Below are 24,315 nucleotides of genomic sequence, written 5' to 3' on the forward strand. Positions count from 1 at the left end.
CAAAGAGCCGCGCACCCGCTGCTGCTCAGTTTCGATCTTCTGCTCTGACGCAACCGGAAACAGGAAGTTGCAGCAGAGCAGAAGATTGAAAACTGAGCAGCCGTGCGTGCAGGTCGCCGAAAAAGAAAGCCTGCAAATTAAGGTGAGGAGAAGGGAGAGAGCTGGCTAATCACTACGATTGATTGGGTAGGCGGGTGGGGGCTCTTTGGGAAAGCGTGCAGGTCGCCGAAAAAGAAAGCCTGCAAACTAAGGTGAGGAGACGGGAAAGAGCTGGCTAATCACTACGATCGATTGGGCAGGCGGGTGGGGGCTGCGAGGACCGTGCGATCGCCCGTGTTCCCGGCTCAAACTGGAAGGAGGGAGTGAAAGGGAAAAGGATTCTGGGCCAAGGGGATGAAAACAGAAAGAAACCCACAGCAGGAAAGAAAGGTGAGCCAGATGAGGCAGGTGAGCCAGATGCTAGGAGCAAGGGGGGGGGAAGAAAGAGGGAAAAAAGCTAGATGGGGTTGAAAAGAAGAGACACACTGGTATGGAAGAGGAAGATAGGGGAAATCTGGACATAGGAAGGTAACAGAAAGAGGGGAAATTATGTGCATGGGGCATAGGGACAGAGACATAAAGGGGACATGCCATGGGGATGGTATATGGACACAGGGGGGGGCAATGGCAGATACATAGGGGAGATATTAGAAATGGGGAAAATAGGAGCACAGAAGCGAGATGGTTTGTGGGGATGGGACAGGGATCGAGCTCGCAGGCTCCAGTGGCTTGCACAAATTACATTGTAACGTGCCATGAAAATAAGAGGGAGGAAGGTAGATAGATAGGCCATGCGAGAGGAGCTGAAGGGTGGTAGAAAGGAACAGATGGTAAAGGAGGGAGGGAAGGGTGGTGGTGGAAAGGAATAGGACAGACATTGAAGGAGGGTGGAGAGGAACAGACCCTGAAGGGAAATGTGGAAGACAGAATGGGAAGAAGACAGATGCCAGACTATGGGGGAGCGGAGGGAAGAAGATGGGTGCTAGACCAATTGTTGGGGGGGGGGGTGAAGGGAGAGGCACAGTAACAGCAAATGGAAGACGCAGAGAGAAGACACACAGTGGATGGAAGGAATTGAATGAGAAGATGTGGAAAGCAGAAACCAGACAACAAAGGTAGAAAAAAAATTATATTTATTTATTTTTTGCTTTAGGATAAAGTAGTATATTAGTTGTGTTGATAAAAATTTATAAACAAAGCCCTGCCAGCTGAACATCTCTTTCTCTAGTTCAGCAGCAGGAACTTTGATTTATAAGAAAGGAATAAGCTAAATATTACAGTACTAAGGCTTATATGGATGCAGCGGGGATGGCGACGGGGCGGTGAAAGGGATGGCGGTGACGGTGACGGGGCGGTGAAGGGAACGGCGGTGACAGGGCGGTGCAGAGGATGGTGGGACGGGGATGGGGCGGTGGCGGGGACAGATTTTTTCCCCGTGTCATTCTCTAATTCGGCCGAAGTGAATTGGGGAATCAGTTTGAATCGGGCAGCTCTATTGCAGACATGCTTAAACTCCAGGGATAAATGAAGACAGGCAGGCAACTGCCATTACACCATCATCAGATGGGAGGCTGTGATGTAAGTCTCTTGTACAGTAGCACTGTGACTGAACCACAAAACAATCCAAGATAATAAAATTGAAAAAGATTATGAATCATTGCTACAGATACAATGAAATGCTTCTATTTAGGGCTCCTTTTACAAAGCCGCATTAGCGATTTAATGCGGGTAATAGCACACGCTAATTTGCCAGCCGCACTAGCTGCTACCGCCTCCTCTTGAGCAGGTGGTAGTTTTTCGGCTAGCGTGGGGGTTAGCGCGCGCTAAAAAGGTGCGTGTGATAAAGCTGCTAACGCGGCTTCATAAAAGGAGCCCTTAGTATATCACAAACAGGTAGAGAACGCTTTTCAAAAGTTGGTAAAGGACCACTAGTTAAGGGGTTGGTGGTATGTTTTTATAAAGTGCCAAAATTTCTGAAGAATCTCCTAAGGAAATATTGGTATGCTGAGCTGCCTGGGGGTACAGGTAAAGGGAACAGTGTCCTGTCACCTCTGTCTCTAACAAGATTAACACATTCAGCCTCCAGATTTTGGAAATGATTGTGGTGGTGGCTTGCTTACAATGGCAGCCAACCCTTCCTTTTAAAACATTTTACAGTATTGGCTGAAATATAAATTCAATGCACAAAACCCTAAAAGTTTGTTCTGTGCAATAATAACATATGAACAAACATGTTATTTATTCTAATAGCTATAGTTCAATTGTTGTAACTGTCTCACCCTTCATATTGCAGAGTGTCTCAAATCCTACCAAGAATGGTACATCATCTGTTAATAACAAAGAAGATGAAGATATAGCTAAAGGTAGCAAATCTAATTTTGGAAACTTGAAATTAATTTTTAAACGTTGTCAGAGGTAGGGGGTCCTCTCTGGTACTTGGATCCATACACTTGTCTGGTCAGTTGCAGAAGTCCAACATAATGTCTCTATGATCCACCGAGGCAATGAGTTTTTCTCCCTTCTAGACAGGTCTATAACCCTGTATGTCCCAAGAGGGCAACTGCTTGATTTAACCAGAAGACTGCACCCAGGGTCCTGATTCTGGGTTGCTTTCTCACCAGAGTGAACAAACAAGTTCACTATTTCATGGTCAGCAAAACCACATACTTATGAAGATTAAACAGTAAAAGTTAATCAGATAACTTTTAACCCTTAGATTCCTTCCTCTGGGTCCTTTTAATCCAGGTATTTTAAACATTCTTAAAACTGTTTGCAAATTAGGCCAGAGGAATATAATACTTCTTGTCTCACCTCTGGTTTTGGGCTTCTCCCTAGCTTTTCAAGCTCTGGGGCCACTGACAGTTCCTCCTCTTAGTGCCAGTTGATAAGTAAACTATCCTATCTCCTGCTCCTTGCTGTCAAACAAGAAGTTGTAAATGACAGTAAATATCTGGGTAAATCCCCCTTCTCATCCATAGTCCCTATCTCGGGTGATACTTAATTGGCTGCATCCGAACAGGCCATAAACTACCTCTGGTACTGGATCCTCTTTGGGTGACTTCTACCTCTCTGCTTCCATAGGAATAGGTTCTTCCTACCATTTGGGTCTCACTGGGAACTCTATCCCTCTTGACCTTCTGGGATCTATAACATATTGGCTGTGAATCCAGGGAGGTACATCTTCCTCAGGGTTGTTCTCCCTAATCTCAGCCTTGCAAAACCTCCTGGACAACTACGACCCTTTCTTCTCTCTCCCTCAGCCTGGGAACTCCCCAGCTACTGATTGTCTTGGTATCCCCCCACAACCTTTGCTCTACATGGGTAAAGGAATTTAGGATCAGATTCATGAGCTGAGGCATAGGGGTGCTCTTGAATATGACAACATTTATTGTTATATTGTAGGATTTTGGCTTCTATTATTTGACAGTTTGTATAAAACTAAAAGGGTAATTAAACTTTATTTAGGTTAACTCATTGCCAAGTTCAAAATTTTCTTCCAAATGGTCTTGGACTGACACCAAAAGTTTCTGATGAAAATTTTCTCTTAAGATACAGAAATTATTTTCTGTTTTTAGGAGTCAAATATATTTTTGCCTTGTGTGTGTTCAGAAGTGCAGAAAATCTGCAAAGACTTTATACAAGCTGTAGAGAATGTCCACTTGGTTTTTTTTTTTTAATCAGTTCTCTTACTCTTGCATTTAAGGTCTTTACTAGCAGCTGCTGTCACCCTGAAATCAGAGCAGGGTTAACTCTTTGCAAGTCCTAAACAAAGAAGCTTGATGGGGTTCCTCACCATTATTTAAATACGAGCATTTTTAAATCCCCTTAGGTTCATTAGTCCCCTAGCTTCATCATCCTTTGCCTTAATTTTCTTTTTTTTTTTTTTGTTCAAATTTTTTATTGAATAATTATTCAGTTTAACATAAGAAAACAAAAGAAATCCGCAATATTCACATACAAGAATATATGATAAGTCTAATCAGATACAATAAATTGAATCTCTCAAATTAGTATAAAAAACGGATTGAGAGAGGAAAGACAAATAGAATGGAGGAAAAAAAAATAATAATAATCAGGAGAAAAGAAAAATGGAGGAAAGAGGAACTAAGGAACTATGCTATGGTATGATGTCAGAGGCAGCTGAATGAAACCTGTCAAGAAATTTCCAGGGTGAAGTAGACATGTTAGAGGATATGGTGGAAATATGACGTTTTTCAGTTACATATTGCTCATGTTTATTATACAGACATAAGGAATTCCACCAAAAAGTATAATCTAAAAGGGAGGCTGATTTCCAATTTCTGAGAATATGCATGAGGGCAATAACAAACATGGCGTCAATCAATTTTGGAGGACAATCCGAATTGGCAAAACAAGGGTGTTGAGAGTGAAGCATAATAATATCAAATGAAATTTCAGAGTGACTAGAGGTGATAGTTTAATTGTCTTCCAAACGCTAGTCCAAAAGGGACGTATGTTAGCACAATGAAATAGCATGTGATCCCAGGAACCATCCGAACTCTGACAGTGCCAACAAGAAGAATCCGGTCTCAATTTAGCTTTCCACATACGGTAAGGTGTCCATAAGGCTTGCCACATTACAAAGTACATAGATTGAGATATTCTGGATGACATTAATGGACGGTTGGTTTTAGTCCAGTAGGTGTTCCAGTTGATATCAGAGAATGAGGACGGTAATAGCTGTTGCCAATGAGACATATCCTGCGATGAGAAATGGTATTTGTGATCTCTCAGAATTTTATAAAACAAGGATATCGCTTTGCCCTGAGAGTGGACTAATTCGCTCCAAGAGAGAAAAGAAGACTGAGATGAGGATGTTGATAGGGAAGGTAATACCGCTGATACACTGGAGTTCAGTGTCAGCCATTGGGAATGATAATTCGCTAGGATGGGAAACTGAGCACTGAAAGAAGCAAAAGAAATGAATTTGTTATCACAAAGCAATTGATCCAAAGACCAGCGTTTTGCCATCTTTTCCAGAAGAACATCTTATTATTACATTTTAATTTTGGATTATTCCAGAGAGACATTTTAACATTATTATAAAGGGAGGAATCTGCCAAGGAATCCAGATGTCGTATGGCTCGTTGCGTTGCACTCAGGAGACCGAACTTTTTTAAGTACAGAGAGATGGAATGGGATAAGGATGACAAATATGATTTTCCAATTCCAGCCAAGGCGGCATATCCAGAGATGAGTGTGTAATAGGCCAATAAGCTCCATACTTAGCCAAAGAGGCTAAATAATAAAATTAAAAATCGGGAAGATTTAAGCCTCCATTTACCTTGGAGGCATGCAATTTAGCCACGGCTTTGCGAGGTTGTTTGTTATTCCACAGAAAGGAAGTAAGTTTTCTATCAATCCAAGAAAAAAAAAGATTGTTTACAAAGAGAAAGTAGCATGGCTAGAATATATACTATTCGTGGCATCAGATTCATTTTAATTGAAGCTAGGCAACCCCACCAGGATAAAAATAAGGGGGACCATTTGGATAAGGTATTTTGAATGAGCAATTTGATTTTAAATAGGTTTGTTTGCATTACATGGTCGGAGTCTTTATGTATCATTATACCTAGGTATTTGACAGGTGCGTCCGTCCAAAGAAATGGGAAGTGAGAAATGTCTGCCTGGAAAATAGAATCATTCAACGGGAAAATTACAGATTTCTCCCAGTTAACTAAGTAGCCAGATATGTATGAATATTCCTTGATAAGTGTAATGAGTATTGGGAGGGAGAGTGTGGGATTTCGAATGAAGAGGAGAACATCATCCGCATATGCTGCGAGTTTAATTTGACGTTGAGCAACAGGGATACCCTCAATATCCTCAGCCTGACGTATAGCAGATAGAAGGGGCTCTAAAGCGATATTAAATAATAATGGAGAGAGGGGACATCCCTGACGAGATCCTCGATGTATGGTGAATTTATTCGAAAGAGTATTATTAATCAATATTCGTGAAGTGGGTCTCCAATATAACGTTTTAATCCAATCAATAAAGTAGTCTCCAAAATTATACCATTTTAGAACCTTTAGCAGAAAGGGCCATTCAACTCGATCGAAGGCTTTCTCAGCATCAATGGCCAATCCTACAAGCAAAAATGTTCAAACAGCACATCTAACCTGATGCTGCTTCCTCTGCTGGCTTTTCTCTTCAAATGAAATTGTTTAGGGCCAGTGGATCTCTAAGGCTGAAATGCCCATACAGCTCTGACTATAGAGCAAAGGTGGAAGAAGAGATAGCAGCAGGTAAAAAAACATTGCTGACTCCTTCAGCTGGCTGGAGGACAATGCACATAGAGTAGAGAGGTTAGACAGTCTTCAAAAGATAGCTAACTGCTGTTTTCTGCTGCTGACTTATTGGGGCAAAACTTCTAAGAAAGATGCTTCTCTGATGGGTATAACTTGGGGACATGCAGAGTTTTGTGAAGGCAGTACAGAAGCATGTATGCAGGGCCAGATTTATGCATGTTGTGGTCCCTTAACTATAACATTGGGGCTCCCTGTTGATTAGGTTAGAGGCACATTTTAGGATTAATAGTTTTCTATGCTAGTGAAATGTGAGGCCACTTGTAATGTGAGGATCTAAACTGTAACTTGTCTAGCTTATATCTAAATCTAGATCTGTATGTATGTATCAACCCTCCTCTGTGCAGTCATGATTAAACTGACCTTGTGATCTTTTAAAGCTTCTTAAATAATAATAATTTATTTATATGCCACCATACCGGGAAGATTCTAAGCGGCTCACAGCATGAGAAAAAAAACAATACATACATACATTTTCAATGAAAATCACAATAAAATTAAATAAAAAGGCAATACATACATTTCAATAAAATTGATCGGAATAAAACGTACAAAAAATTACAGTAAAATTGATCAAGATAAAAAGGCAAACCATGCAAGTAAGAAACATGAAAATCAAATGGAAACATGGTTGAAATAAGAGAAAAGGTAAAACCATTACGATGTCAGCCTGTTACTTTCAAATTTTTTTTCATTTTTAAATTTTTTTCTAATTAGAGCGGAAGTTAGAGAATACTAGAGATCATCATCATTTAGTTATTAGTAATGTACCTATTCAGTGTTTTATTTCAGTTTTTTCTCTTATTCTTTTTGTTTTTTGTTCATAGCAATTGAACTGTCCTTGCAAGAACAGAAACTGCAGTCAGCAGAAGTGAAATCTTTATATCCAAGTATAGAATTGCAACACGATAGCCAGAAGATGCCCAGGAAGGTTCGAGCCCTCTATGATTTTGAAGCTGTTGAAGACAATGAACTCACATTTAAAAGTGGAGAAATTATTATTGTGCTGGATGATAGGTAAATTACTATATATTTTAGAGAGCTGCTCTGTTTCTTAAAAATAAATCTTGGCCCATTTTTGATATGGCAGGTTGTGAATGGTAGGGGCTAGTGTATAGGGAGTTTTTATATTTTTAATCTTTTTGGTAATGTTTCTTGAGCTATTAGTTGATGTTTTACTCGTACTAGGTACCTGATGTGTTCCGTCTGTGAAGGAGTTGGGTAAGCTCTCTAGATGAGCTGAAATATGCCATCAGTCTAATAACTGGTAAAACCTGTTGTACAGATACTGTAGCATAGTAGTAGATGTATTTCTAAATTGTCTACTGAAGTACCAAGAGGTATGTGATGGGTAGGTACTGGCCATATTCCTGGCTTTAACCCTCTCTACCATGCAGACCTTGCTTAGGTCATTCTGTCTGGTTTTTTATATGATCAGCACTTTCTGCATGCTCATGTTGGGCTTGCAGTTCTATCAGAACCACGGTTGGGATCCAGACCAATAAGCCCTTATTCACAACTACCCAGGGACTTTTTTTTTCTTATATGTCCCTGCCCAGCTTACTCAGCACAGTCACTGCAACAACAGTTCTCTGTTAGGGACCAAACTGCAGGGTCTGGGCATGCAAGAAAGAACAGGTGAAACAAGGGCTAGTCTCAGTGTATTATACTTGAATGAGTCAAGTGTGCTGTTCCAAAGGTAGCTACAGGGCTCTTATTTAGCTGCGTGCACCTAGGTCATCAAAGAGGGATACAGATTACTCCTCTCCTCTCCTCCCCACCCCATAGAATACTTGGGCCTGCCATGGTCTCTTCTAGAATGCTGCGATTAAAGACCATAAATCCGTTTTGTTCTCTTTGTGAATATTAAGATTGAAATTTGTAACATTCTTTGATGCAATTTTGTAATTGCTTCTCAGTGATACCAATTGGTGGAAAGGAGAAAACCATAGAGGAATAGGATTATTCCCATCTAATTTCGTGACATCTACCTTGAATGTAGAACCTGAAGCAGGTATGTAAAATTTTACTGATTGTTAAGTGTAATGTATTATTTCCATTCATTTTCATTTTATTTCTTGAAGGTTACTTGATCTATGGATTTCTCATCAATCCTTTTTCCCCATTAGGTTAATTGCTGTTTGCTGCAGTTTTGTCCCCATTTTTTGGTGGTGGTGGAATGACAAAACCCAAGGGAATGGTAAAGGGGTGAAGAACTTTGTGCATGAAAAAGGAGCATTACTTGGGTGTGGTAGAATGTGATGATCTTAAGATGGCCAAACAGGTGGAAAAGGCGATGGTGAAAGCTAGAAGGATGCTAGGGTACATACGGAGAGGTTTGGCCAGTAGGAAAAAAGAGGTATTGCTGCCCCTGTATAAGACTCTGTGAATCATAATTTAGAATATTGTGTACAATTCTGGAGACTGCACCTTCAAAAAGATATAAACAGGATGGAGTTTGTCCAGAGGAAGGCTACTAAAATGGTCAAAAGCCTATGTCATAAGGTGTATGGGGACAGACTTAAAGATCTCAATATGTATACTTTGGTGGAAAGGCAGGAGAGGGGAGATATGATAGAGATGTTTAAATACCTACATAACATAAATGCTTATGAGGCGAGTCTCTTTCATTTGAAAGGAAGCTCCAGAATGAGAGGGCATAGGATGAACTTAAGAGGTGATAGGTTAAGGAGTAATCTAAGGAAATACTTTTTATAGAAAGGGTGGTAGATGCATGGAATATGAAGTGTGATCAAAATGTTTTAAATTAAAAAAAAAAAACATTTATTACAGTAAAAGACACATTGCCATTAATCCCCCTCAAAATATTCCCCCTCGCTTTGAACACACTTATCCCATCATTCTTGCCATTTTCTGAAGCAGTTCTGCAAGTCCTCTTTCATGAGCGTCTAGTTGCGCTGTCGTGGCGACCTTGATTTCCTGAACCGATTCAAAATGTTTAGCTTTCATGGTCATTATGACTTTGGGGAAGTGCCAGAAGTCGCATGGTGTCAGATCTGGTGGATGAAGATACACCATAATGTTTTTATTTGACAGAAAATGCCGTACCAGAAGTGATGTGTGACACAGAGCATTGTCATGATGGAGGATGAAACAGTTTGCCCATTTCTCAGGTCGTACTTACTCACCTCATGTTCAAATCTGTTGTTAAAATGTTTTGAATGGAACCATGAGAGATGTTCAGATCCTCAAAAAATTTCCTAATAGTCAATCGAATCATTTCACTTACTCTTTCAACATTCTCTTGAGTTTTTGATGTTGAAAGACAATCTCGACCTCTCCTCATCTTCAACTGATTCACAATCATTACAAAATCACTCAAACCATTTGTAAACCATCTTCATCTCCATAAACTAATTTTAACATTTCATGTGTTTCTTTAGTAATTTTTGCAGTTTGAAACAAAATTTCATGTTGTTCGTGGTTCATGATTTATGACACATTTTATAAACATATCTTCTCTCAATCGTAGTTTACAACCGACTGACTTCAACAAACAAGTTGAAACTTGTCATACACTGTTACTAAGGTTTTATGTGCCTCTTCCTGTATCAAAGATCCCTGGCTTTCCGTTGGATGGTGCTCAGCAGCAGCATTCACTGTATTTTTTAATCATACCTCATAGTCTCCCGGTAGAAGTGATTGAGACAAAGACTGTGTCTGATTTCAAGAAAGCATGGCACATGCATGTGGGATCTCTTAGGGAGAGGAGGAGATAGGAAATGATCATATTCCCATAACGTCACTAAACTATGGAATTGGCTCCCTCTTCCCATCAGACCAACAGACAGCTTAATTCCCTTCTGAAAAGCAGTGAAAACAATTTTGTTCACCAGTCAGCACATACCTCTGGTTTAAGACTCTTTAACTGCCCAAAGTCATGGTGTATCCCTAATATATAAGGTTGCCTTGGATAAATAGCCTGTATATCATCTAATGTTCGCTGATGTTTAGAGAATGACATGGGGACAAATTTTTCCCCGTCCCCGCAGGAACTCATTTTCCCATCCCTACGAGTTCTTTTCCTGTCTCTGTCCCATTCTTGCAAGCTCCATCCTCATCTACACAAGCCTCAAACACTTTAAAATCATAAGTGTTCAAGGCTTGTACGGTTAAGGCAAAGCTTACAGGAATGGAACAGGGACAAACGACAAAACTCGCAAAGATGGGGCAGGAAAATTGAGTTCCTGCGGGGACGGGGACAAATTTGTCATTCTCTACCTATGTTGTCTAATGTCTTCAAACTTACTGTGAACGTACAATTGTAACCCGTTCTAGGCTCCTGGGGAGGACAGGCTAGAACACCAATAACTAAATAGTGGATGCTGCAGATGGGCAGACTGGAAGGGTCATTTGGCCTTTATCTGCTCTCATGTTTCTATATGGAAATATCCCTTTGGTGCATTTGATTTAATAGGCTCATGTCCTGTCTTTTACTTAGTGTTTTCCATTCAAAGAGATTTAAGAAGTTTTTCAGCTTTTTTTTAAATAGTAATTAGTAAAAACAAGCTTGAAGGAGCTAAATATGTGAAATCATGCAAAACAAACTAATTCTTCATTCTAGTACGACAGACAGTCTATTCCTGAACACTTGGGTAGTCAGCCTCTTCTCGTAAGAACTCTTGTAGGGAGCTTAATTTGCATTCTTTTTTTGATCCTCCTCCCATCCCTCTGGGCTGTCCTTCAAGTCCTCGGTTGTCTTCCTATTAGTGAGACAGTAGGAGTTTTTTCACTATCGTTTGCATGGACAGCGTTGGCTGAAGGAGAGTGCAGACTCTGAGGTCAAGAGTCTGCTTCCAAGGGGCAGACTACTTGGCAGTGCACCCACTTGGACAGCCTGCATGGACAGCTTGAGGGCTCAAGGACTATTCATTTGGGAGCACAGCTTGCCCCAGGTTTGTCTGCAGTGGGCTTGAGTGCAGGCTGTGTGGCTCCGTGACAATTTTTATCCAGGATCAGGGCTGACCGCTTTTCTCACCCCGTTTTGCATGTGCGGGCTCCAGTAGGGGTTGAGCTATCAAGCTGGTATGTTGGGCCCAATAGGCAGGTAGAAGACACAAGCAGTTCAGACTAGAGAGCTGCACGGGAACGGGGATGACGGGAATCCCGCGGGACCCGCGGGGATCCCGCGGGTTCCCCCTTTGGGTCACGGGGATCCCGTGGGGACGCCTCCGAGGGTCGCGGGGTTCCTGCGGGGTTGGATCGCAGCGGGGTTGGTCGAGCCGCGAGGGTAGTCTCCTTCTCCTTACCTGCCCTGTCGCAGCACACATCCGAACGGAAATCTTCCCGATGTCAGCGCTGACGTCGGAGGGAGGGCTTAAGCAAAGCCCTCCCTCCGACGTCAGCGCTGACATCAGGAAGACTTCCGGTAGGCTGTGTGCGGCAAGGCAGGTAGGAAGAAGGCAATGGCGTACGAAAGAAGGGGGAGGGGGCGGACCGCCCCGGAGAATGTGCACAGCCGGTCAGATCCCCCGATCGACCGACAACAGGCCCGGCCGACAAATCTCCCTGCCCTGTAGCCGCGAATCTAAATTACCTCTTACAGCAGCTTCACTACTCCAGCTGCTGTAAGAAGGTAATTTAGATTCGCGGCTACAGGACAGGGAGATTTGTCCGACCGGGCCTGTTCTGTTGTCGGTCGGGTGCAAAAGCGCCACAAAGGTGGAGGCAGGGAGGGAGGAAAGGTGGAGTGGAGAAGAAAAGACGCTTAAGGGGGGAGAAGGCCGCTGAAAGTACTGGGGAAGACAAAGGGGTGGAAAAGAACGCTGAAAGGACATGGGGTAAACGGGAGAAAGGGGGGGAAGGACCCTGAAAGCACATGTGGAAGACAGAGGGGGGTGAAGGACCCTGAAAGCACTGGGGAAGACAAAGGGGTGGAGAATGCCACTGAAAGGACATGGGGAAAACAGGGGTGGAGAAGGCCGCTGAAAGGACATGGGGGAAAACAGGGGGGGAGAAGGCCGCTGAAAGGACATGGGGAAGACAGAGGGGGGAGAAGGCCGCTGAAAGGACATGGGGAAGGCCGCTGAAAGGACATGGGGAAGGCAGAGGGGGGAGAAGGCCGCTGAAAGGACATGGGGAAGGCAGAGAGGGGAGAAGGATGCTGCCTGACAGGACATGGGAAAGATGGTGGGGGAGAAGGACACTGAAAGGAAATGGGGAAGAGGGAATGGGAAGAAGACGCTGGCAGGGAAGAAGACAGAGGTGCCAGACTATGGGGGGAGCGGAGGGAAAAAGATGGGTGCCAGACCAATTTGGGAGGGGGGAGAAAGGGAGAGGCACAGTAACAGAGCAAATGGAAGACACAGAGAGAAGAGAGGCAGTGGATGGAAGGAATTGAATGAGAACATGAAGAAAGCAGAAACCAGGCAATAAAGGTAGGAAAAAAATTATTATTATTTTTTTTTTTTTGCTTAAGGATAAAGTAGTATATTAGTTGTGTTGATAAAAATTTATAAACATTAGAGGCTCTGGTAGAAACCCGTTTACAAAGTATGTATTCTTCCCAATTAATATTTCCAAATTAATAAAGTCTTTTTGCTTATTTTTAAATGGGTTTCTACCAGAGCCTTTAATTCAGTAGCATAATTAAATGAAATAACTATTTCTGTAGTTTATAGGGACAGGCGGGGACGTAGGGGATTTCTCGCGGGGACGGGTGGGGACGGAGGGGATTCCTCGCGGGGACGGGTGGGGACGGAGGGGATTCCTCGCGGGGACGGGTGGGGACATGTGGGAGTCCTCACGGGGACGGGTGGGGACGGGTTGGACTTTGGCGGGGACGGGTGGGATTTCTGTCCCCGCGCAACTCTCTAGTTCAGACTTGAGGCTTATTGAGGCAGAGGGTTCTCCTTGTAAGCTGTTTGCAGCTCCCAGCACGGCGACGTGAGTAACAGGCTGACAACCTGGCAGACCAAATTGTGTGTTGGGGAGGGGGTCTTTAAAATCAGATTTTATTCACTTCTGTGGTTGAGTTAGGTTCCCCCGCTTCTAAAATCACTATTTTTTTCTCTTTTTCCAGTGTAGCTCCCCTGGGTCATTTTTGGCACTAAAATCATTGCCACGGTAGCCATCTTGGATTTCCTGATTTGAAAACAAAAGCCTCTATCTGCCTTAAAACCCCTCATTTTTGCTTGAAAACAGGTGGGATGGACTCCTCAGGCCAGGATACCTTGGTATCATGCCAAATTTGCTGTGGATGCAGCTTCATCTGTGGAGAGGCCGGATCCGAGTCTAGGGGAGGTCCCTGATCTTGGTGAAGACCCAACTCTGTGCAAGCTGTTTAAACCCTCATTACTTATGGAGATAGTCATAGAATCCCTCCAAGAATTGACGCTAGCAGCTTCTTAGTCCTCTGCCATGCAGTGCTCACTTATGAGCAGCACCAAGGAACAGACTTCTTGCTTTCCCTCATATCATGACATTACAAAAATGCTTATGGATTTTTGGGAGGTACCAGAGGGGCTCCTTTGGGTGGCCAAAGCTATGTCGAAGCTCTGTTCAATGGATGCTACATGTAACCAGCCTTTTGTTCCCCCAAAGGTGGATTCACTGGTAGCACAGGTTACCAAACATACCTCCCTTCCCAGTGAAGGCGGCGTGGTATTGAAGGATGCCCAGTACCGCACATTAGATTTTGTGCACAAAATGTTCTTGAGGCCGCGGCCTCAGGATTGTAGGCAGCTGCAATGGTGTCTTTCATCGCCTGAGCTTGCCATTCTAAGTTGCACCATGATTCGACACTATAGTGGTCAAAGATCTCCAGTTTTTAATAACTCGGATGTATCATGTGGCTGATGCTCTATATGACTTTACAGAGTTGTGAGCAAAATGTCAGCTTACTCCATTTCCGCCCACAGGATGCTATGGGTCAGATAGTGGGCAGGGGGAGGGGGATTCCTCCTTGAAGGTGACTGAGTAAACTGGCAGTTAAGGGACAGTTACTTTTTGGGACAAGCCTGGATGATCTTGTGGACAGCATGCAGGACCGTAAGCTGAAATCCTTACCAGATAGCAGGCCTCAAAAACCTAGGGGAACAAGTCACGGTAATTTTCTGACCTCCAGATGATTCTGCCAGTTCTTGGGAGGGCCTCCGGGCCAGAGATCAAGTCAGAACTCCAGACAAAGATTTGGAGGGGCCAGGCGTTCTCATTCTTTAGGATCCTGCTCTGCCACAGCTCCAAATAAGCAGTTATGACTTCAGGCCGTCACCCGAGCCTCCACGCATTGGAGGGAGGTTATTAGCCTATTTGGGGGTGTGAGCAGACATTACATCAGATTGCTGGGTGCTAAAAATTATACAGGAGTGGTATCAGTTCTTTAATTCCCTCTCGGACCTTTTTATAGACTCCCCAGTAGGGAAGCCAGAAAAAGTGGCTAAAGTCAGAACGACAGTACAAAGATTGCTAGATCTGGACAGAGGAAGACTTGAGCTCCAGCAGATGCTCAGTATATTTCACTGTGCCCAAGAGAAGCTCCAAAGACCGGAATCTGATTTTAAACCTTATAGCGGTGAATGTGGCCCTCAAGATACCATGTTTCCGAATGGAGACAATGAGGTCGGTGATTGCATCAGTGGTGCCACGGGAATTTCTTGCCTCCCTGGATTTACAGAGGCTTATTTATTTAGATTTATATCCCACCTCCCGTGAGCTCAGAACGGGTTACAAAAGGATATTCACAGTAAATTATATTAGACATACATGGTAGCTTAAGGACATAACTGGTTGCAAAGAGCCATTCATAGTAAATTACAAAGAGATGTTTACCATTAATAAAGCGAACAATAATTGGGAAATATGCAATAATACTCTGTGAATAACTCAAATTAGTATACTACTGTGTTTCACAGATATTGTAACTATATATTATTATCTTATCATACTTATATATTAAATATTTTTTGGTGATGTGCTCAGACCTGTAACCCAATAAATAGTGTAGTCACTGCATTGAGTTTAACATGGGGACCATCATTGCAATCACCTGTCCCCGGCCCTCCCTGATAGAATTAAACTTATTCAGATACTGTAATAGTACTTATCTGAATGGAGAGGTATTTGCTGTTAAACTGGAGCTGGTTAAATCTCAATGGTGACTGTGTTCAAATCAAATGAAGTGATGCTTAAAATCCAATGGTGGTTATTTAAATGATCTTCAATTCTCGTCCCCCCGACTCGAGTTTCGTATTCTTCGTCGGGGAGGGACACTGAAAATCTATATCTAAATCAAAATCAAAATCATATTCAAAACATAGTCTTTGTTTTAGTTTACTTAACAGTTATTTTATAAGATCCAAGCTTATTGTTATCTCAATATTAATACTATTCTTAATTAACTTGTTTAAATACCTGTTGCTGGCTAACTGAGACCAGACACGTTCAAAATCTCCTGGCCATCTGTGAAGCTCTACTAGAACTTAGCGCTTTTAAAAGAAGCTAAGCAGGGAAAAAGGGGTGGTTCCTATTAGACCCCGGATGTAAACAGCGTCAGGGAAATGCTACTATATAAGTAGCCACTCGATGTCCACATTCAAACCTGTTGGTTGTAGGGTCTGCCAGTTATATATGAACCTCTGTTCTTTTTGAATAAGCATTTTGGATAAGTCCCCTTCGGTATTGTGGATTTGTACTATCACAGTATATTTAAGATCTTCCACATGCACTGGAAGATCTTAAATATACTGTGATAGTACAAATCCACAATACCGAAGGGGACTTATCCAAAATGCTTATTCAAAAAGAACAGAGGTTCATATATAACTGGCAGACCCTACAACCAACAGGTTTGAATGTGGACATCGAGTGGCTACTTATATAGTAGCATTTCCCTGACGCTGTTTACATCCGGGGTCTAATAGGAACCACCCCTTTTTCCCTGCTTAGCTTCTTTTAAAAGCGCTAAGTTCTAGTAGAGCTTCACAGATGGCCAGGAGATTTTGAACGTGTCTGGTCTCAGTTAGCCAGCAACAGGTATTTAAACAAGTTAATTAAGAATAGTATTAATATTGAGATAACAATAAGCTTGGATCTTATAAAATAACTGTTAAGTAAACTAAAACAAAGACTATGTTTTGAATATGATTTTGATTTTGATTTAGATATAGATTTTCAGTGTCCCTCCCCGACGAAGAATACGAAACTCGAGTCGGGGGGACGAGAATTGAAGATCATTTAAATAACCACCATTGGATTTTAAGCATCACTTCATTTGATTTGAACACAGTCACCATTGAGATTTAACCAGCTCCAGTTTAACAGCAAATACCTCTCCATTCAGATAAGTACTATTACAGTATCTGAATAAGTTTAATTCTATCAGGGAGGGCCGGGGACAGGTGATTGTAATGATGGTCCCCATGTTAAACTCAATGCAGTGACTACACTATTTATTGGGTTACAGGTCTGAGCACATCACCAAAAAATATTTAATATATAAGTATGATAAGATAATAATATATAGTTACAATATCTGTGAAACACAGTAGTATACCATTAATAAAGGACATGACTGGTTGCATAACAAGTGTTCACTGGAAGAAGTGTATATAGAGGAGACTGTCTGCTGGTAGCCATTTAGTTGAGTTTGTCCATCAAGCCCCTTCCCTTGTTTAAAAGCAGACTGAAAACCCACCTTTTTGATATAGCTTTCAATCCTTAATCCTTCTCTTCTGCCCTCCAACCCAGCCAGCTGATTAATCGTTCCCCTTAACTGTATCCATGACATCCTGTGTGTCTGTCTTGCCTGTTTAGATTGTAAGCTCTTTCGAGCAGGGACTGTTTTCTTACTCTTTGTAACTCTGTATAGCGCTGCGTATGTCTGGTAGTACTATAGAAATAATTAATAATAATAATAGTAGTAGTAGGAAGATCTTCACTGCTCTTTGGAAGGTCATCAGTGAGTTCTGTGATATGATCTGTGCAGGCAGTTGGTTCCATAGCAGAGGGACGAAGTGGCTATAGGAGCGTTTTCGTGCTCATTCCCATTTTTCCAGACCACAGAAAGTTTTGTGATTCCTTTAATGGCGCCATGAACCTTCCCCAAGGGGATGGTAGTGGTTGCAGCTCACCTAGGCAGGATGGGCATACGTTTTTATTGTGAGCAGCTTAGAAATTAAGCAGAGTATAAATGATTTAAATAAAATAAGTCCATCTGTACCTGGGCTTTTGGCTAATCATAGCCCAGTCTGAATCTGAGGGAAGACAGTGGTTCACCAAATGATCCAAATGCTGAAGAAGCTCAGCAGGGTGGTCAGCTTCTGGAAGTGCCACCTAGAACCAACGCAGAGCCTGGAATACCTGGGAGTCTGATTTGAGATAAGAGACATCAAAGTGTTCATTCAGAAGCCCAAAGAGAAAAACTTTTGCATCAGAGATGAGTTTGATCAAATCCGTTCCGATGGCCTGGCAGTACTTGCAATTTCTGGGATTAATGGTTGTGACCATGGACTTAGTCTCCAGGGAAAGGGTACACTTGTGTCCGCTCCAGGAGGTGCTCCTTTCTCGATGGTACCCACATCTCTTCTTAGGTAATTCTAATGACACAGATGCTAGCCTTTACAGCTCGGGGGCACGTTGCGATGGACATTCAGTTCAGGGATGCTAGTCACTGTTCCAGAGGAAGCAGTCAATCAACCGCTCGGGACTTCGGGACTTCTGCCTGGCACTCCAGGAGTCAAGGAGTGCTTTATAGAACAAAGCGGTTCAAGTTTTCTTGAACAATGCAACAGCGGTGGCCTATGTCCATTGCCAAGGGGGCACCAAGAGTGCTTCTTTATGCTTGGAAGTCCAAATGCTGTTTTGCTGGGTGGAGACCCATCTTCTGGCATGCTCGGCAGTGTATATGGTAGGAGTGGGCAGTGTTTGCCTATATCTGTGAAGGTGCATTCTATGAGAAGCATTGTTTCCTCGTGGGCGGAATTCTTGGTGGTATCCCCAGAGGAAAAAGATATCTATAGAGTCGCCGCTTGGTCGTCTTTGCATACATTCTCAAAGTTTTTACAGAGTTGACGTGGCAGCCAAATAGGACTCGGCATTTGAATCTTTGATTCTAGCGGCAGGTTCATCTGTCCAACCTTAAGCTTGAAGGACTGCTCTGTTAACATCCCTAGTGTTCAGGAATAGAGTGTCCATCATACTAGAAGGGAAGATTAGGTTCTTACCTGATTAATCTTATATGTTGTCACACAAATTGAACAGTGTCATTACAATTTCAAAGCTGTCTGTAACTATAGCTCCCTTAATATAAAAAGGCAAAACGTGTTCAGAAGCTGAATTTGACAGTCACCAGTAAATAAGCAAAGTCATATTTGGCAATAAATGTGTTATAAGAAAGCAATTTCTTTCCACTGATTACAAATAGTCAGGGTTTTGTTTTGGGTTTTGTTTTGTTTTTTTTTGAAACAAAAATTATTTCATGAAGTCCCACATAGTATTCATTTAATTTTCCAAGTACACTTATTTCTCATAGCTTGCACTTATATTTATATGTATTCAAGGACTGTTTTAAAAATGTCATGTAATATTTAAAGGTGATGGGTGCAAGCTGCTCATTTGCACTTCATTATTCCCTTTTCTGTACTTTTTGTCAGATAAATTCTTGTACTTCTAAATATGCTTTTTGATGCAAGGGGATCCAGATTAAAGGTTTGCAGCTATGAAAAATTAACCATTAAAAATTAACTGTGTGTTGACTCAGCCCCCTTGTACTTTTTGGTGCCTGATATTGAAAGGATTTCTTCTAACATTGAGAGTTATGCTTCTAAATTGGCTTTTCTGAAAATTTTACTAGGGTTGAGTGCCTAAATGGGAAGCAAGAGAGGAAGAAAAAAAAGTAGCACTAAATAATAATAGCTTTATTTATATCCCGTCATATCTATTCAGTTCAAGACGGTATACAGTATAGCAGTGAACAAAGTGATTACTAGGTACAGGTATACAATATTGCAGCAAACAAAGTGGTTGCAAGGTGCAGGAAGATCTATAAGTACAGGGTTGTAGCTTGTACATGAGTATCGGGGTTTAGGTGGAAAAAGAGGGGTAGGTAGGTGAGGAGAGATTGGAAAAGTTGGAGGGAGATAGTCAGATTTTGAAGGAAGGGAGTTCAAATAAATTTGTCGAATGGGTGAGTTTTCATTGCTTTTCTGAAAGATTGGTATGTCGAGGAATTCAGGAGGAGATTACTTAGGGTGTTGTTCCAGATGCCTGCTTGGAAGGATAGTGTTCTATCGAGGAATCTTTTGAATTGACATCCCTTGGGATTAGGGAAGGCGAATAGTTATGGTCTGCGATAGAGGCGGGGTTTGTCCTGTAGGACAAAGTGTCTCAGAAGGTAGGTGGGTGAGGTGCCAAAGAGTGTCTTGTAACATAGGTCTCGAATTTGAAGATAATTCTAGCCTCAATTGGTAGCCAGTGGAGTTTTTTGTAATATGGGGTGATGTGGTCTGATTTTTTTAGTCCGAAGATCAATAGTACCGCCGTGTTTTGGATCATTCTCAGTCTTTTAAAGTTTTTTTTGTGGAATCCAAGGTAGATTATATTGCAGTAATCCAGTGAGCTGATGATTAATGATTGTAGTAGTAGTCTGAACAATGTAGAGTCGAAGTAGGGTTTTAGCGTGTGTAGTTTCCATTTAAGGTTGAAACATTTTTTGGTTAAGATATTGGTGTGGGCTTCGAGTGTTAATTGTTGGTCAAGGATGAAGCCAAGGATTTTTATGGTGGGGTCAATTGGGAAGTTTTTTCCGTTAAGGTTGATTAACGAGTCCATGAGTTTCTTTGTTGGGGTGGCCATAAAGAATTTGGTTTTTTTCTGGGTTTAGTTTGAAGTTTTTTGTCCAGAGTATTATCTGGTCAATGACTGATGAGATGAAGAGTCTGGTTTTGGTTGACATGGTAGAAATTGGGATAGATGTAGGCTTTGAGGTTCACTTTTGAAAGTTCTTGGCCTAGGGAGGCCATGTATACGTTGGAAAGAGTGGGGGAGAGAGGGGAGCCTTGGGTAATGCCACAGGGATTGGTGCATGATTATGAATAGGTATATTCACTGAAGACCTGATAGGAGTGGTTTTTTAGAAAGCCTTTGAACCAGTTTAGTACTTGGCCCGAGATACCTAAGGCATCAAGACAGCTCAAGAGTATGTTGTGGTCCACTAGATCAAAGGCACACCTCAGGTCGAATTGTAGAATCAGTGCCTGGTTCCCTGAGCTGAGGATGTGTGTAATGTGGTCCACAATGGAGGCTGAGGTGATTTTGGTACTGTGGTGTGGGTGAATCCCTGATTGATATTCATGTAGTGATGAAAATTTATCTAGATAGCTTGTCAACACCATGTTGATAAGACCTTGCTTAAATTTTGGTAAAGAAGGGGATGCTGGCAACTGGTCTGTAGTTGGAGGTTGAGGAGATGGGATCTTTGTGGTTCTTCATGATGGATGAGATGAGGATGTGTCAAGTTCGGTTGGGAATTCGCCCTTGGTCATCTGTTGTGCAATCCAGTCGTAGAGCAGGACTTTAAAAGTGGAGGTGGATGCTTTCATGATGATAGGCGGGCAGGTGTTAAGGTGGCAATAGGAGTTGGCATATTTGTTGGCATATTGTTGGCATAGAGTCGGAGGAATTGGAACCAATTGGGGGTTTCAAAGTGGTTCCAGGACATGTCATCAGGAATCGTGTCAGAGTGGGGAGGTGAGGTAGAGAGGGGGTAATAGGGGAGGGAGTTTTGGAAGGAAACTCTAAGTAAGAGAATTTTTGTCTGGAAGTGGGATGCAAGGAGCTCTGCAGTAGGTAGTTGGGTGGAGGGGGATCTTTTATGATGGTTAACTTCAAATAGCGTATTTATTAATTTGAAGAGTATCTTTACTGTTGGTTGTGGGTGAGCCTATTTTGTTTGAATAATATGCACGTCATTTTTCATTTGACAATCTTTTGTACTTGTATATTTTAGCTCTCCATATAGCTTTATCCTTATCCAACTTTGTTTTGCTCCAAGTTCTTTCTAGTTGGTGTGCCTTTCATTTTAGTGTTGTCAGTTCTGAGTTGTACCAACCATCTATAATGTGTCTTGTCTTTCTGCCTTTCTTTAGCAGTGCTTGTGTTGTTCCAGTTTGCGGCAAAATTCTTACCAGTGTCGAGGTTGGGTGCTAGTTCAAAGTGTGACCAGAATTCGGTGGGATTGAGGGAAGGTCTGAAGGTTGTGATTAAGGCATCTCTTCTGTGTTTAACTGATGGATTTGAGATTGAATCACTCCAGAGCAGTTTAAAGTTGGCGAACAGGTGGTCTGACCAGATAGTGTCAGTCCAAGTTTCGTTTGTAAGGGAGATGGGTGAGGGGGTTGGGTCTTTGGACAAGAAGGAGATTAGGTCTAGGTGGTGGCCTTTTTGGTGGGTACTGGTCGTGGGTGGGATGGCGAATCCCAGGGAAGATAGGAAGGAGAATAGCTCTTTGACTTGGGGGAGTCTTAGCATTCTAGATGGAGGTTTATGTCGCCCAGTAGGAAATTGTATTTGTCTTTTGGAGGTATTTAGAAGGAGAAATTTGAAAAAGTCTTGGCTGGCTTTGTTCCATTTGTTGGGTGGGATGTAGAACAGAGTGGTAGTCAGGTTGTTGGGGAGTCCTTGTTTTGAGAGGTTGCAGGTGAGGATTTCTGGGTCGTCCGTAGATTTGGAATCTATAATCTGGAAGTTGAAGTGGTCTCTAAGGATGATGGCTAATCCGCCCCTCCTTTAAAGTTCCTGGAGAGAGGCATGATTTTGTACCCATTTGATAGAAAGTCATTGATAATTATGTCATTATCTGAAATGAACCAGGTCTCGGTTAGGAAGACTAAGTCCAGCTGGGAATTTGTTAGCAAGTCTTTCACAAGCTGGGCTTTGTTCTTATGGAACGTATATTAAGGTAAGCACTTGGGACAGTGTGGTCATTAGGGTGTGTTGTGGGATTTGTGAGGGTAATGTTTTGTTGTTGTTGTTGTCTTTTGGGCTTGGTTTGGGCGTCGAGTGTTGTGGAGGACTTGGATTTGGGGAGGGCCTAGTCCTGACCGGTTTGAGTGTGTGAGGGGGAGTTGGTGGTCATCAAAGAGTTGAGTTTGTCTGTAGAAGGGAAAGATGGTGGGGGAAATAGTTTCCAGAGTCCTATGCAGATAGGTAAAGAATTGGTATTGAAAGAGAATGTCTAATGCAGACTTCATGTTTGGCTTTGGAGAAGGTTGTGGGTTGGCGTGGGGCTTAAATCTAGATAATCTAAACTGGGCTTAAATCTAGGTAAAAGAAAGGCTGGCCTAAATTTGTAAGCATACCTAATAAATTAAGTTGCATTGTCACTTGAAAACATAAGCTCCTATTTTTTGGCTAAAAATAGGGCACAAATTCAAAAGGCCAGCTTTTTTTTTCTTTTTTAAATTATTATTGGGCCCTTTAATTTTAGAATTGTGACAGTTGTGCCAGATCAGATTTTTTTTCTTAGTACGATAGAATAAAATTCAGCATTTGGTCTTTAGTCTCAACAATGACTTGCTTTATTTCAGTGTCCTCTGCAGCAGCTGTAGAGAAAAATAGTATTACTGAAGAAGAGACCAGGAAGGCAGAGCCTGAACCAGTTTACATTGATGAGGTATTTATGCAGTACTCATGTTCATATACTCTTCCACATACTCGGAACACTTTTAAGATCTGTCTGATATGTACTGAGTTCTCCTTAAATACATAGTTACAACCCCAATATCACATTTGATGAAGCTCAGAATCCTCTTTTTTGTGTAGATTGAGTAGATACTCCCAGAGTAGATTGTAAGCTCCCAGAAGGAGGGACTGTCTTGTGTTTCTGTAAAGCACTATGTTCATTCTATATGTTGTGTACAATCATGCTAATATGGATATTGGAGTGTTTATTACTGCCATCATGACAAAAGTCATCTGGAGGAGCAAATCATGTACATTTTGAGGCCAGTATTCACAAAGATATATAGATATATCGGTATCTTTTTTTAATAACTGCCTAAAGGCATCCAAATAAATATGTGGCCTGCTAAATATTGCCTTCTCTATATTTTTCTTCTTACATTTGTTTTATAACTGAAATTAGTCTGGTTTGTAAATCAGAAATTATGATTCATCCCAGCCCAACATTTTGAAGTACAGTGGTACCTCGGTTTACGAGTGCACCGGTTTGCGAGTGTTTTGCAAGACGAGCAAAACATTTGCAAAATCGGTGCCTCAGAAACCGAGCATGGCTCGATTTACGAGCACCCACCTGCAATCCGGCACCCCCTTGCCTCGAACCTGCACCCCCCCACCACGATCCGACCCCCCCCGACACGATTGGGCACCCCCCCCCGACACGATCCGACATCCGACATTCTGAACGTGAACGTGAACTCGCAGGCCTTGAGCATGCTCAGATGCTCAAGGTCCAGCAGACGAGTAGGCCGATCTTCAAGAGTGCCCAGATGAGGGTAAGAAGCGGCCGGATCGCAGGGGAGGGGGTGCCGGATCGCAGGTGAGGGGTGCCTGATCGCAGGGTGGGGCCTTCAAGGGGAGCAATGCCGGTTCTCGGGGGGGGGGAACGCATCAAAGCGAGTTTCCATTATTTCCTATGGGGAAACTCGCTTTGATAAACGAGCATTTTGGATTACGAGCATGCTCCTGGAACGGATTATGCTCGTAATCCAAGGTACCACTGTATTTCCAACAGAAATGTGTTGATAGCTTATCAAATATAAATAGTTGGCTAATGTGCTAAAAATAGTTATTTGGAGGCCCCTTTTATCTCAGAAAGACTAATTAAAACCCTCGGGTCACGGGGATCCCATGGGGACGCCCCCTTGGGTCGCGGGGATCCCATGGGGTTGAAGGCAGCTCAAACCCTGTGGCTCGTCTTCTTTTCCTGCCTTCCTGCCGCGTGCAGCGCTCCCAGCACGTTACATATAGC

The 24,315-nt window shown here is 42.4% G+C and overlaps 1 protein-coding gene across 1 annotated transcript in view; it reads left to right on the forward strand.

Moving 5' to 3' along the window:
- STAM2 (signal transducing adaptor molecule 2) overlaps positions 1-24,315 on the forward strand; it is a 101,654-nt gene that overhangs the window by 19,063 nt on the left and 58,276 nt on the right. The window contains exons 6-9 of the mRNA XM_033945078.1: positions 2,333-2,402; positions 7,196-7,385; positions 8,288-8,382; positions 22,913-22,998. Of these exons, the coding sequence (XP_033800969.1) occupies positions 2,333-2,402; positions 7,196-7,385; positions 8,288-8,382; positions 22,913-22,998 (441 nt within the window). The remainder of the gene's footprint in view (positions 1-2,332; positions 2,403-7,195; positions 7,386-8,287; positions 8,383-22,912; positions 22,999-24,315) is intronic.

This window comes from Geotrypetes seraphini, chromosome 5 (genome assembly GCF_902459505.1).
Source record: "Geotrypetes seraphini chromosome 5, aGeoSer1.1, whole genome shotgun sequence".
NCBI lineage: Eukaryota > Metazoa > Chordata > Amphibia > Gymnophiona > Dermophiidae > Geotrypetes > Geotrypetes seraphini.